This window comes from Scyliorhinus torazame, chromosome 6, assembly GCF_047496885.1.
Source record: "Scyliorhinus torazame isolate Kashiwa2021f chromosome 6, sScyTor2.1, whole genome shotgun sequence".
Classification (NCBI taxonomy): Eukaryota; Metazoa; Chordata; class Chondrichthyes; order Carcharhiniformes; family Scyliorhinidae; genus Scyliorhinus; species Scyliorhinus torazame.
Genome location: NC_092712.1, coordinates 316,548,981 through 316,561,076, shown reverse-complemented (window position 1 = coordinate 316,561,076; position 12,096 = coordinate 316,548,981). Strand labels below are relative to the sequence as shown.

Below are 12,096 nucleotides of genomic sequence, written 5' to 3'. Positions count from 1 at the left end.
AAATTACAAGGAAACAATTCCGTAAATACCGAGCAATGTTGTGCCCAATTACCCAGAGTAGTTACTTACCTCATTCATAAACTGCACTAATTTAATTAATAAATGTTGAATTAATAAATGGTGAGATTAATGTTTGAGGAAGGTGAAGATTGCTGTCTAATTCATTGCCCCTAATTTTTAAAATAGAATTCTATAGAATTCCTACAGTGCAGAAGGCGGCCATTCGGCCCATCAGGTTTTCACCGACCCTCTGAAAGAGCCCCCTGGACCCACTCCCCCAACCTATCCCCGTAGCCCTGCCCTATCCCCACAACTAAGGGACAATTTATCGTGGCCAATCCACCTAACCTACACATCTTTGTGACTGTGGGAGGAAACCAGAGCACTCGTAGGAAACCCACGCACACACGGGGAGAAGGTACAAACCTCACACAGCCACCAGAGGCTGGAATTGAACCCGGTTCTCTGACGATGTGTAGCAGCAGTGCTAACCACTGTGCTGCCCATAAATTCATATCCTTCCTGTAATGTGCTGACCAGGCCTGTGTGCAAGACGCCTAGTTTATGTCGAATTGGTGTTTTATACAGTACTGGCATAACCTTCCTGCTCTGATATTCTGGGAAGCAGTAAATAAAATGAAGGACTTCTTCATGACTTATTCTTTCACAATTTTGTATATCCAGCAAAAGTCCTTGCACATGTGATCACCTATCGCAGCCCAAAATCTTTGTCTAGCAAACTAAAAATAACAGAGTGTGTGTGTGTTGAAAGAGTTTTTTTCTATATAAGTGAAGGTTAGTTGAACAGTGTTTGTTCTCCCAGTTCTTACATTCTGCCTCTTTGGCTGCTCTAGGCACGCGTTCGAGCCTGGCAACCAACGAGGGTCCCCGTTACAGTGTTATAGTGGCAGCTTCTTGCCCCGACAAGCCTGAAAAACCTGATTAACCTGCAATTTTTGAGATGGCTGGAACCCACGGAGTTCATTTTCGTATGTTCGCTGTTTGTGAGAACTTGTCAATGACAGGACTTGATTCTGCCCGTTTGCCTTCTTAACCACCTCATCTCTCAATCCCGCTGCTTTCAGGCATCTGTGCACATGTCCGCGAAGGCCTCTCTACATTTCTCAGTATCCAAACCATTTACCGCCTTTCCTTCGCCTTGTTTGTCCTCCTCAAATGCATTGCCTCACAGCTCTCCTGATTGAATGCCATTTGCCACTTCTCTGTCTATCTGACCAGTCCGTCGATACCTTCCCCCAGTCTATCTACTGTCAACATCATGGCCCATTTCTTTGGCATCTGCAAACATGTTCATCATTCCCCCTCTAATATTAAAGTCTAAATGACTGACATATACCACGAACAGAGAGGGACTCAGCACGGAGCCCTGCAGAACCTCATTGCGAACAAACTTCGGGGTCACAAAAACACCCCTATTGACCAATACGCTTTGCTTCCTGCTGCGGACCCAATTTTGGATCCAACCGTCTCTTGGACCCCATTAATTACTGACCCGTTTTCCATGCGGGAGGGACCTTGTCAAAGTCTTTGACGGGTGCCCACCTTACCCACCTTCCTGCCGACTCCCAAACTCATCCCCACAATACACAGGGGCAGGAGGGGTGTCAAAATAACCAGCCCAGCCATCACATTTAAATAAATAACCAAGATTCAATTGGGCTGTTAACAAGCCAATGGTTGGCATGTCAGTCAGTGATGGGGGAGGGGGGGGGGGGAAATACATTTCAAAGGGCGGGAATGAAGGGTTTTTTTGTGGGGGGGGCTATCCTTCACCGACCCCCTAAGATAGAAGCCTGCCCCGCCCATTCTTCCTATCAGCCTGTTGCCTTACACCCATCACCCTCAATGCCCAACGCCCCCTCCCTTCCCAACCCAACATCTGTCCAAACCCACCCTGCCCAAGAACCCAGACTTACCTGGCTCTGGTATCCATTGCAGTCCCAGCAGTGGCCAGTAATGCACTCTTGGAGCTGCCAAGACCGATGGAGCAGCCAGCCAATTGGGATGGCCGTCAGCTCTCGAGGGCGAGACATTTCCCCAGCGAGGGGCAGAAGTCCCACACCGGCCCTATTTAACCCACCCAGAGCATGTTATGGCGGCGCAGCAGCCTGCTGTGGAGTGGACTTGGGGGGAGGCAGTGGGGTGGCGGTACTGTCTCTGGATTAGTAATCCAGAGACCCAGGGTAATACTCTGGGGTCCCGGGTTCGAATCCGACCAAGACAGATGGTGACATTTTAGTTCAATTAAAAAATAAATCTGGGATTAAGTCGAATGATCAGAGAACCATTTCCGATCATCGCAAAAACCCATTTACATAGAACATACAGTGCAGAAGGAGGCCATTCGGCCCATCGAGTCAGCACCGACCCACTTAAACTCAGTTCAACCCTATCCCCTAAACCCAATAACCCCCTCCTAACCTTTGTGAACACTAAGGGCAATTTATCATGGCCAATCCACCTAACCTGCACGTCTTTGGACTGTGGGAGGAAACCGGAGCACCCGGAGGAAACCCACGCAGACACGGGGAGAACGTGCAGACTCCGCACAGACAGTGACCCAGCGGGGAATCGAACCTGGGACCCTGGCGCTGTGATGCCACAGTGCTAGCCACTATGCTACCGTGCTGCCCATTTGGTTCACTAACGTCCTTCAGGGAGGGAAATCTGCCCTCCTTACCCGGTCTGGCCGACATGTGACCCCAGACTCACGCAAAGATGTGATTGACTCTTAACTGCCCCACTGAAATAGCCCAGCAAGCCACGCAGTTCAAGGGCAATTAGGGATGGGCAACAAACACTGGCCCCGCCCAGTGACACCCACATCCTAAGAACCAATAAAAAAAAGAACAGGCTCCATGCTGACTTTGCTTTGAGGGAGATGCGTGGGAGATTCCCCCACTGCCGCGCCCGCAACACCCTCCCCTCCATAATATTCCACCCCAGGGGTTATCCAGTCTTTTGTGACAAATTCTTCATCAATGTAGAAGCACCTTTTCTCTAAAGAAAATGTTTCATAGATTATCATAGAATTTACAGTGCAGAAGGAGGCCATTCGGCCCATCGAGTCTGCACCGGCTCTTGGAAAGAGAACCCTACCCAAGGTCAACACCTCCACCCTATCCCCATAACCCAGTAACCCCACCCAACACTAAGGGCAATTTTGGACACTAAGGGCAATTTATCACGGCCAATCCACCTAACCTGCACATCTTTGGACTGTGGGAGGAAACCGGAGCACCCGGAGGAAACCCACGCACACACGGGGAGAACGTGCAGACTCCGCACAGACAGTGACCCAAGCCGGAATCGAACCTGGGACCCTGGAGCTGTGAAGCAATTGTGCTAACCACTGTGCTACCGTGCTGCCCCACGTGTCAGATAGAGATTATTATTACCTGTTATATAGAGAAATTACAGGGAACGAATCTAACAGGATGAGAGAAACAGTAGAATCAATTAATCCAAGACAACGACAATTTAAGAGAACTATTTAATTTTTCCTACAAGTGCGCAGTGGTTTTTAAAAAAAAAAAGTTCCTAATTGACAAAGAAACTCCCTGTTGGGAAGGCTGCTCTCTATCATTGTGCGAGAGCAGGGCTGACGTACCTGGCCTGGGTCATTGTACCACAACTCCTCGTGCAGTCGATCGGGGTGTGCCTTTTTACGCTTGATTTCTTCAATCACATCAATAATTTCAGAGTCCGAGCTGCAAGTGCTGCTCCCACTGCTGTTATCATCCGAATCACAGCCCGAGTCGCTGGAGCTGGCATCTGAGCAACAAATCCAAATATTTACTAAAATTAAATCACCAAGCGATAGGGCAGTGGAGAAGTATTGAATGTTTCAAATGCTCTTGTGACAGTCGCCATCCTGTAGCTCTCACTAACTGGGAATCTTTCTGTAGACAGAGTGCAGGCACATTTTGACTCTCATCAGGACAAATACAAGAATGCCAAATTTCAAGTGATCGCAACAATGTATACTGCAGGCAAAAAGGGTGCTGATTGGATGGTAAGTCGACTCTGATTGGCCAAAGCATTAGCACGCAGAAAGCAACAGGTAAATTATCAGTAAATTTGCTTTGTGCTCATCAAGGATCAAAGTTACAATGCTATACAATTGTGAGTATTAATTATGACATATAGGTGGTGGCAAAGAGCAAGTATTTTTGTCTATGATATTATATTTATTGGATTCTTCCTTTCTGGTCCCAGCACATGCAGAGTTAAAGCGGATTGACGCCAGTGGTTCCTGCAAGCAGAGTGTGAAGGTTACACATCCCAGACTGTCCAATATAGACTGCCCAAAATAAGCCAGCCCTTCAAACTACTGACTACTTAACAACAGTCTAGTTCAGGACAGTCTGGATACATCATAGGATCATAGACTGGCTACAAGGCAGGAGGCCATTCGGCCCATTCTGACGATGCTGGTTTTAGTTCCGGTTTCCAGCACCTGCAGTGTTTTATGGGCAGGGTGCTGCAACTGTCTTCCAATGGATCAATTGGTACATTGGAAACAGATAAGGAACATTGCCAGTGGGAAAAGGGCTGCGGTGCATTCGATTCATCTTCCACCTTCCTGGTAGTCACCTGGTACAACAGTAATGGGGAAGTGGCCAAACACAGAGATCAATCTGTCAATCCGCCTACAATGGACCAAGACAAAGAGTGAGGAAAACTCAAATACTAAAGAGCGTTGGAAAGTACATGGGTAACCATAACTCACGCTTGACCCAATAAGCCCCCTGATTCATCAGGAGTGTGCGCACGCCACGCGCGACCGACACACGACACGCACACATGAAACCACACGCGGCACGCACACGCACGGCACGCACACACGCGCACACACACACGGCACGCACGCGCACACACACACGGCACGCGCACACACACACGGCACGCGCACACACACACGGCACGCGCACACACACACGGCACGCGCACACACACACGGCACGCGCACACACACACGGCACGCGCACACACACACGGCACGCGCACACACACACGGCACGCGCACACACACACGGCACGCGCACACACACACGGCACGCGCACACACACACGGCACGCGCACACACACACGGCACGCGCACACACACACGGCACGCGCACACACACACGGCACGCGCACACACACACGGCACGCGCACACACACACGGCACGCGCACACACACACGGCACGCGCACACACACACGGCACGCGCACACACACACGGCACGCGCACACACACACGGCACGCGCACACACACACGGCACGCGCACACACACACGGCCGCGCACACACACACGGCACGCGCACACACACACGGCACGCGCACACACACACGGCACGCGCACACACACACGGCACGCGCACACACACACGGCACGCGCACACACACACGGCACGCGCACACACACACGGCACGCGCACACACACACGGCACGCGCACACACACACGGCACGCGCACACACACACGGCACGCGCACACACACACGGCACGCGCACACACACACGGCCGCGCACACACACACGGCACGCGCACACACACACGGCACGCGCACACACACACGGCACGCGCACACACACACGGCACGCGCACACACACACGGCACGCGCACACACACACGGCACGCGCACACACACACGGCACGCGCACACACACACGGCACGCACACTTATTTCAAAATCCCACATTTTCATACCTGGTTCTTCATCCAGTTTGGTTTTTGGGGGCTCCCATGGTGGCCTGGCAGACTTTGCCTTTGCTTGTCTCTGCCCGAGTTCTTCATCAAATTTTGCGTAAAGATGCCGCAATTTACTCGTGCCGACAGCAGTGGAGTCACCCTGAAATATCCAAACTCAGTTTTGAGACGTGCATTTACAAATGTTTTTCTTTCAGAACAGTAACTAACCAGTAACAAACGAGGAGGACACTCGCAAACCTTCAAGCCGAGAATTTCAGGAACACGGAAGGAATGCATCACCTTATCAGCACAGTCCCGAATGGAAGATCAGAGAAATGATCAGGGAATCTTACACCACAGTGGGTTGTCATTCGGCTTGTCGTGTCTGTGCCGGCCTTTTTGAACACGCGACCAAATTTAATCCCACCCCTCAGCTTTACCCCCATAACCCTGGAAGTTAATCCTCCGAAAGTAAAAGTCCAATCGGCCTTCAGAACCTCCTGCAAAATCCGATTCAGGTTGTGCGTTCCAGATCTTAAGGGTCCTGTTCCATGTGAAAATAAATTCTCCTCTCCCTTCTAACTATTTCGCCAATTATTTCAAAATTTGTCAAATAGAAACACACGGAAACATTGAACACAATTTAAGGGCTCATGGCAGCTTAACTGAGCAGTAAATAATACCAAAATGTTGATTAAGTGGCTGCACAGTATTGTGCCGACCCAGAGACATTAACATTTCATGTGTTAGGAATATAGGGCGGGATTCTCCCCTACCCGGCGGGGCGGGAGGTCCCAGCCTGATGGGAGTGTTGGGACCCACTCCGGCGTCGGGCCGCCCCAAAGGTGCGGAAGTCTCTGCACCTTTAGGGGCCAAGCCCTCACCTGGAGGGGCTGGGCCCGCGCCGGGGCGGTTTCCGCTCCGCCGGCTGGCGGGAAAGGCCTTTGGCGCCACACCAGACAGGGCCGAAAGGTCTTCGCCGGGCGACGCATGCGCGGGAGCGTCAGCGGCCGCTCACGGCTTCCCCGCGCATGCGCAGGGGAGGGGGTCTATTCCGCCTCCGCCATAGTGAAGACCATGGCGAAGGCTGAAGAAAAAGAGTGCCCCCACAGCACAGGCCCGCCCGCTGATCGGTGGGCCCCGATCGCGGGCCAGGCCATCGTGGGGGCACCCCCCGGGGCCAGATCGCCCCGTGCCCCCCCCCATGCGAGTGGTTTAGGTGAGTAACATAGAGGCATTTAGAGGGAAGATGGATAAATGCATAAAGGAGAAAGGGATGGAGGGATATGCTGATGAGGGGTGGGGGTGAGAGATGAAATAGGATGAGATGAGGCTCTATACTGGGTTGTGGAGATAGGGTGGAGGTGTGGGCTTAAGTGGGGTGCTCTTTACCAGGGTCGGTGCAGACTCGATGGGCCGAATGGCCTCCTTCTGTACTGTAACATCTATGATCTATGAACACCAGCAGGGCCCAGGTGGGTTGAATGGCCCTGTTTCTGTAATTCGGTGACATTCTGTCAAATGTGACCAAGCTGCCCTTACCACCTGATCCATGGGATCGCTGGAATAGTAATTCTCAGAGTGAGTACAGCGAATCCACACCGGCTTCGTAATCAGCAGCTCCTCCTCTTCCTTCTCCTCCTCGACCTTTTCCGCCAAGTAGCTCTCTTCAGCCTCTTTGCTCCGCGTGGCACAGTGGGATTTCTCCTTACTTGAGCCTTGAACCGCTAACCTTCGATCTCGCTCATCCTCCCAGCGAGGGCGCTTCCTCTCTCTGCTGCTCGACCGGCTTCAAGAAAAAGCACAGAAAGATTCCACAGGCCTTTGCACAAGAAACAAAATCCCGCTCTTTGCCAACCAAACGTTTTGTCGCACTCCGAAAACTGCGTGGACAATAAAAGCGATTTGCGAACACACCCACGAGAATTTGTATGAGCTATAGCAGCCCCCGATGAATCATCACGAGGACAGGTTGTGTAAATAAGGCTTGTGCCATTAATTATAGGAGCTTAAGGATGATCCAATTTGGGGGGTGTAAAATGTGAAAGGGATTTGACACGCGAGATAAACCTTTCTCTCCTGTTTCGACAAGGTGGACAAAGCAAAGCAGTCTGCATTAACGGATGGTACAAGGAATAGGGGACACAGATTGAAGGTTTCGGGGAAGAGATGCAGGGGGAATGTGAGGAAGAATAATTTTTTGCCCAGCGAATGGTAACAGCCTGGAACCCGCGGCTGATGAACACGGTGGTGAAAGCAGAGGACGAATGATTTCAAAAGGGCACTTGAGGGAAATAAACATTCAGGGGCTATGGCGACAGAGTGGGGAGGGGCGGGAATAAGACTGACGGGGTTGCTCTACAGCGAGCTAGCACGGACTCAATGGACCGAACAGCCTCGGGTCTATGCTGTAACGGCTCGATGACATTCCATGGGCAAATTCAGGAACAAGGAGACCTGATCTTAAAACCAGAGCTGGACCATTCAAGAAACAAAAGCCGGAAGTACTGTTGCCGCAGGCAGCGTAGTGCGAATCCGGAACTCTCTTCCCAAGGGGGCCGTGGACACTGGGGATTCCACTGGAGCTTCCGAGGTCGTGATCGCCAGGTGATGTCAAGTCACAAAGGGGTATGGTGGGGTGACGGGATGCCTGGTGTAGGTCATCCACAATCAAACTGAGGTTCAGGAGAGCCGGAATGTGCTCCTCCCGTTCCCGCATCGGAAAAGTTTCCTCCTCGAACTTTTATCAGATAAACTCACTGGGAGGCAAACGCCAAATGATGGAAATATTTCAGCAGGTTTAGCCGTATTTTCCTGCCACCCATTTATTTTCTTTACGTTACTTTAATCTTCAGGCAAAATTGTTAAGCCAAAGTAATGTATTTTTTGGTGGGTGCGCTTATCAGCTGGAATTTGGCACCAATGGGAATTTGAGGCCAGCCGGACGGAAGATGTTGGCCGAGGGACATCAATTTGAGGGATGTTCACTCGGTCGAGATTAGCAGCATCTTTTATGATTCAGCAAATACTCGGAATAAAATTTCGGGAAGCCCAGCCAAGCTGAAAGCACCCCGCCTCCTGCTGAATTACCACACGCCATTCAAGGTTAAAATGTTGAATTATTTATTTTTTTCAAAAAAAATAAATTTAGATTACCCAATTCTTTTTTCCAATCAAGGGGCAATTTAGCGTGGCCAATCCACCTACTCTGCACTTCTTTTGGGGTTTTGTGGGGGTGAAACGTACGCAGACACGGAGAAAATGTGCAAACTCCACGCGGACAGTGACCCGGGGCCGGGATCGAACCCGGATCGTTCCCCCTCATGGTTACGGCAACTTTCAAATATCCATTAAAAAAACCAAAAAGCACAAGGTTATTTGGTCACAAAATTAAATGTACAAGCCTGTCTGGAAAGATGTGAAGGGCCTTGAGAGAATCATAGAATTTACAGTGCAGAAGGAGGCCATTTGGCCCATCAAGTCTGCACCGGCCCTTGGAAAGAGCACCCTATTCAAGCCCACACCTCCACCCTATCCCCGTAAACCAGTAACCCCATTTAACCATTTTTGGACACTAAGGGCAATTTATCATGGCCGATCCACCTAACCCGCACATCTTTGGACTGTGGGAGGAAACCGGAGCACCCGGAGGAAACCCACGCAGACACGGGGAGAACGTGCAGACTCCGCACAGACAGTGACCCAAGCCGGAATCGAACCTGGGACCCTGGAGCTGTGAAGCATCTATGCTACCCACTATGCTACCGTGCTGCCCCTAGGCAGGGGTGCAGGGGAGATTGACCAACATAATTCCAGGGATGAAGGAATTTAGTTGCAGGGTTATCATAGAATTGACAGTGCAGAAGGAGGCCATTCGGCCCATCGAGTCTGCAGCGGCTCTTGGGTTAGGTTGGAGAAGCTGGGATTGTTTTCCTTGGAGCAAAGGAGATTAAGGGTGTATCTGACAGAGGAATTCAAGATTATGACAGGTTTGGATATGTTCAAAAAAATATAAAAATCTGATCGTGCAAAGACTAGGGACACAGATTAAAGGTTTTGGGCAAGTGCTTTATTGTTTGCAAAGGACCCGGTAAGTCTCACCTGAGCGTCCTTTTCCGCTCTCGCCGGTGCTGTCTGTCGTATGACGGGGATCGGTAGCTGTCACGGTGCTTGTGCCTGTCTCTAGGAAGTGAGCAAAAAGATTGTGCACAATTTAGAGTTAAAATGGGATTAATATTGTGGAGGCGGCCATCCCCTTCCTAAAGCAGCATGGTAGAGAGAGAGAGAGAGAGAGAGAGAGAGAGAGAAAAACAGAATCAATTGTTTTTAATTTCCCAAAGTCACAACTTTTCCAAGCTGGCAAATTCACGGACGAGCTAGCCTATTGGATAAACAGCTAAAGGCCTGTGCACGGTGATACACACAGAGCAGAAACACTCCAAGTTCAATCATAGATCTGTGCTGAGATCCTTGAGCTCCATTCAGATAATAAGAACGACACTTTGATTTGCGATGGTTGCGGTTACTACAGTGACCCCCCTATCCCTACTGAAATGATGGACCCGTGGACGGGTTACTGTCAGCGGCAATATCCTCCCAGTCGCAGGTCGGACTGCTGGCCAGGTCCAGCCCTGGGTCACTGAATCATTACAATTTTAACACTTTGTACAGAATCTCAAACTGATCACACAAACCTCCATAGACACCTAGCCCCAGATTTTCACCATCACGGAGAGCCTCTCCATCACGGTTAAAATCCCTGAAATCCAAATTCCCGCCCCCGAACACGGCATGTTCCATTTTCCCAGGAGCGGGAGTGGAGTCAGCCTGGGGTTCGTGGACGCAGCTGGCCATTTCATTCACCATCTGCCTTCACCGAAGGAGGATTCTGTCCGGTAGGCAAGGAGCGTGAAAGCCAGAATGTGCAGATGAGACCAGGCAAGAGGAGTGTGATTATGGTACGAATAAAGTAATGGCCTGATGGGAAAACTGGTCAATGGGAAGACTGGTCAAAATATTGGATACAATGTAAGAAATGCTGCCCTAACCATTTCAGACTCCTGTAAGACTAACAAGGCCGACTCTGCATAACTTGAAGTATGAATAAGATCAGAGAAGGTCAAGCCATTCCAAAATACCGGACCTCGGCAACTCCTGATAAGACTGACTCCTCATAACCCAGGGCCGTAGGAATAAGACAAGATAAGGTCAGGAAGAAATAAGTCTCCTCCGACCTCTCAATGTTCCCTCCAAGGACAAGATAATGGTATGAGTGATGCGACAAAGAGCCCAATAAGGTCAGCAGGCATTGCTTCCGTTTCTACTTCCGATCGAATTCCTGACTAAGCTGTAGTCACGCAATCTTGATAATGATAATGTATAAATACTGAACTGATTTTCTGTAAAAGCGTGGACTTGAGAAGGAATCAGCAGTTTCACTAACTGCTCTCTGACCTCGAGTTTCAGCCATTACTGCATGCAGTCTCTTCGTAAATGAAGCCTTGTTATTTTGTCCCAACGAGCGTTGTTGAATCTTTCTACCACAGAAGCAGGAAAATATTGACTACAACATGAGGTGTGAAATTGGTGGATTCATTTTGATAGCCAGGGCATGTTTCCCTAAGGAGAGGTCAGGCCCCCTTTGGGATAGATCAGGCACCCTTTAGAATTGTTAAAAGTAAATATGATTGAGCGTGGAAAGTGCATAAATTCACTGGAACTGTCAAGGAACTGTCCAAGGATACTAGGTCGGTTGGCTCGGAAGGGGTAGGTGCAGGAGTGGTGTGTGGGGGTTTTCGGTTGGGACCGGGTTGGCACAGGTGCTATAAAGGGCCATGGGGATGTGGGGGCACAGGGAATATTTGCAGCCATGAGTGGTGGGTAGAGGGGCATGGGTCTATGAGGTGCCAGGCGGTGTGGGTGGGGGAGGGGACATGAAGTGACATAGGTTGGTGTGGGGAGGGCAGGGGGGGGGGGGGGGGGTAAAAGGCTCTATTTGTTTTAATCATTTTTTTGAAATGTAATTCGACCCAGTGCTGGAATCAGGTTGCCATCCAGTCTGCCTGTGCACCCAGCAGCCTCTGCACTCGCTCCAGGCGCGGCGAGCCAGGAAGCCAGTCTTCCAACCCAGACCGTCCCCCAGAACAAAAATCCGACCTGCGGGCAATCATTTTCAGAGGCCAGGTTCCCAGAGCCGGGAATTCCCCTGGAGTTGTGCACTCAGCCCAGGAGCGAAAACCGGGGCCAAAGTGTTTGTTTAAAATGCTTGCTGAATTATTTACATCCGAATCCGATTATAATACCAGCTGCTCCATCCGAGGCACTGTTTCCACCTTCACAACTCCCACACTTCACATGGGACAGGACATCACCCGGCAGGGAGGAGGCAATACG

General features: G+C 50.5%; 1 protein-coding gene and 1 long non-coding RNA gene across 4 annotated transcripts in view; one reads left to right on the top strand and one right to left on the bottom strand.

Moving 5' to 3' along the window:
• LOC140425626 (uncharacterized) overlaps positions 1 to 6,285 on the top strand; it is a 46,110-nt gene extending 39,825 nt beyond the window's left edge. Inside the window, exons 2-3 of the long non-coding RNA XR_011947911.1 lie at positions 3,930 to 4,036; positions 5,919 to 6,285. This is a non-coding gene — a long non-coding RNA (uncharacterized lncRNA). The remainder of the gene's footprint in view (positions 1 to 3,929; positions 4,037 to 5,918) is intronic.
• drosha (drosha ribonuclease III) overlaps positions 1 to 12,096 on the bottom strand; it is a 190,389-nt gene that overhangs the window by 173,406 nt on the left and 4,887 nt on the right. For all 3 annotated transcript variants that reach the window (XR_011947910.1, XM_072510131.1, XM_072510132.1), the window contains exons 3-6: positions 9,805 to 9,885; positions 7,246 to 7,492; positions 5,722 to 5,863; positions 3,632 to 3,795 (exon numbers count right to left, since the gene is read on the bottom strand). Coding sequence is in view for 2 of the 3 variants with exons in the window: in XM_072510131.1 (XP_072366232.1) it covers positions 3,632 to 3,795; positions 5,722 to 5,863; positions 7,246 to 7,492; positions 9,805 to 9,885 (634 nt within the window). In the remaining variant the exon portion in view is untranslated. The remainder of the gene's footprint in view (positions 1 to 3,631; positions 3,796 to 5,721; positions 5,864 to 7,245; positions 7,493 to 9,804; positions 9,886 to 12,096) is intronic.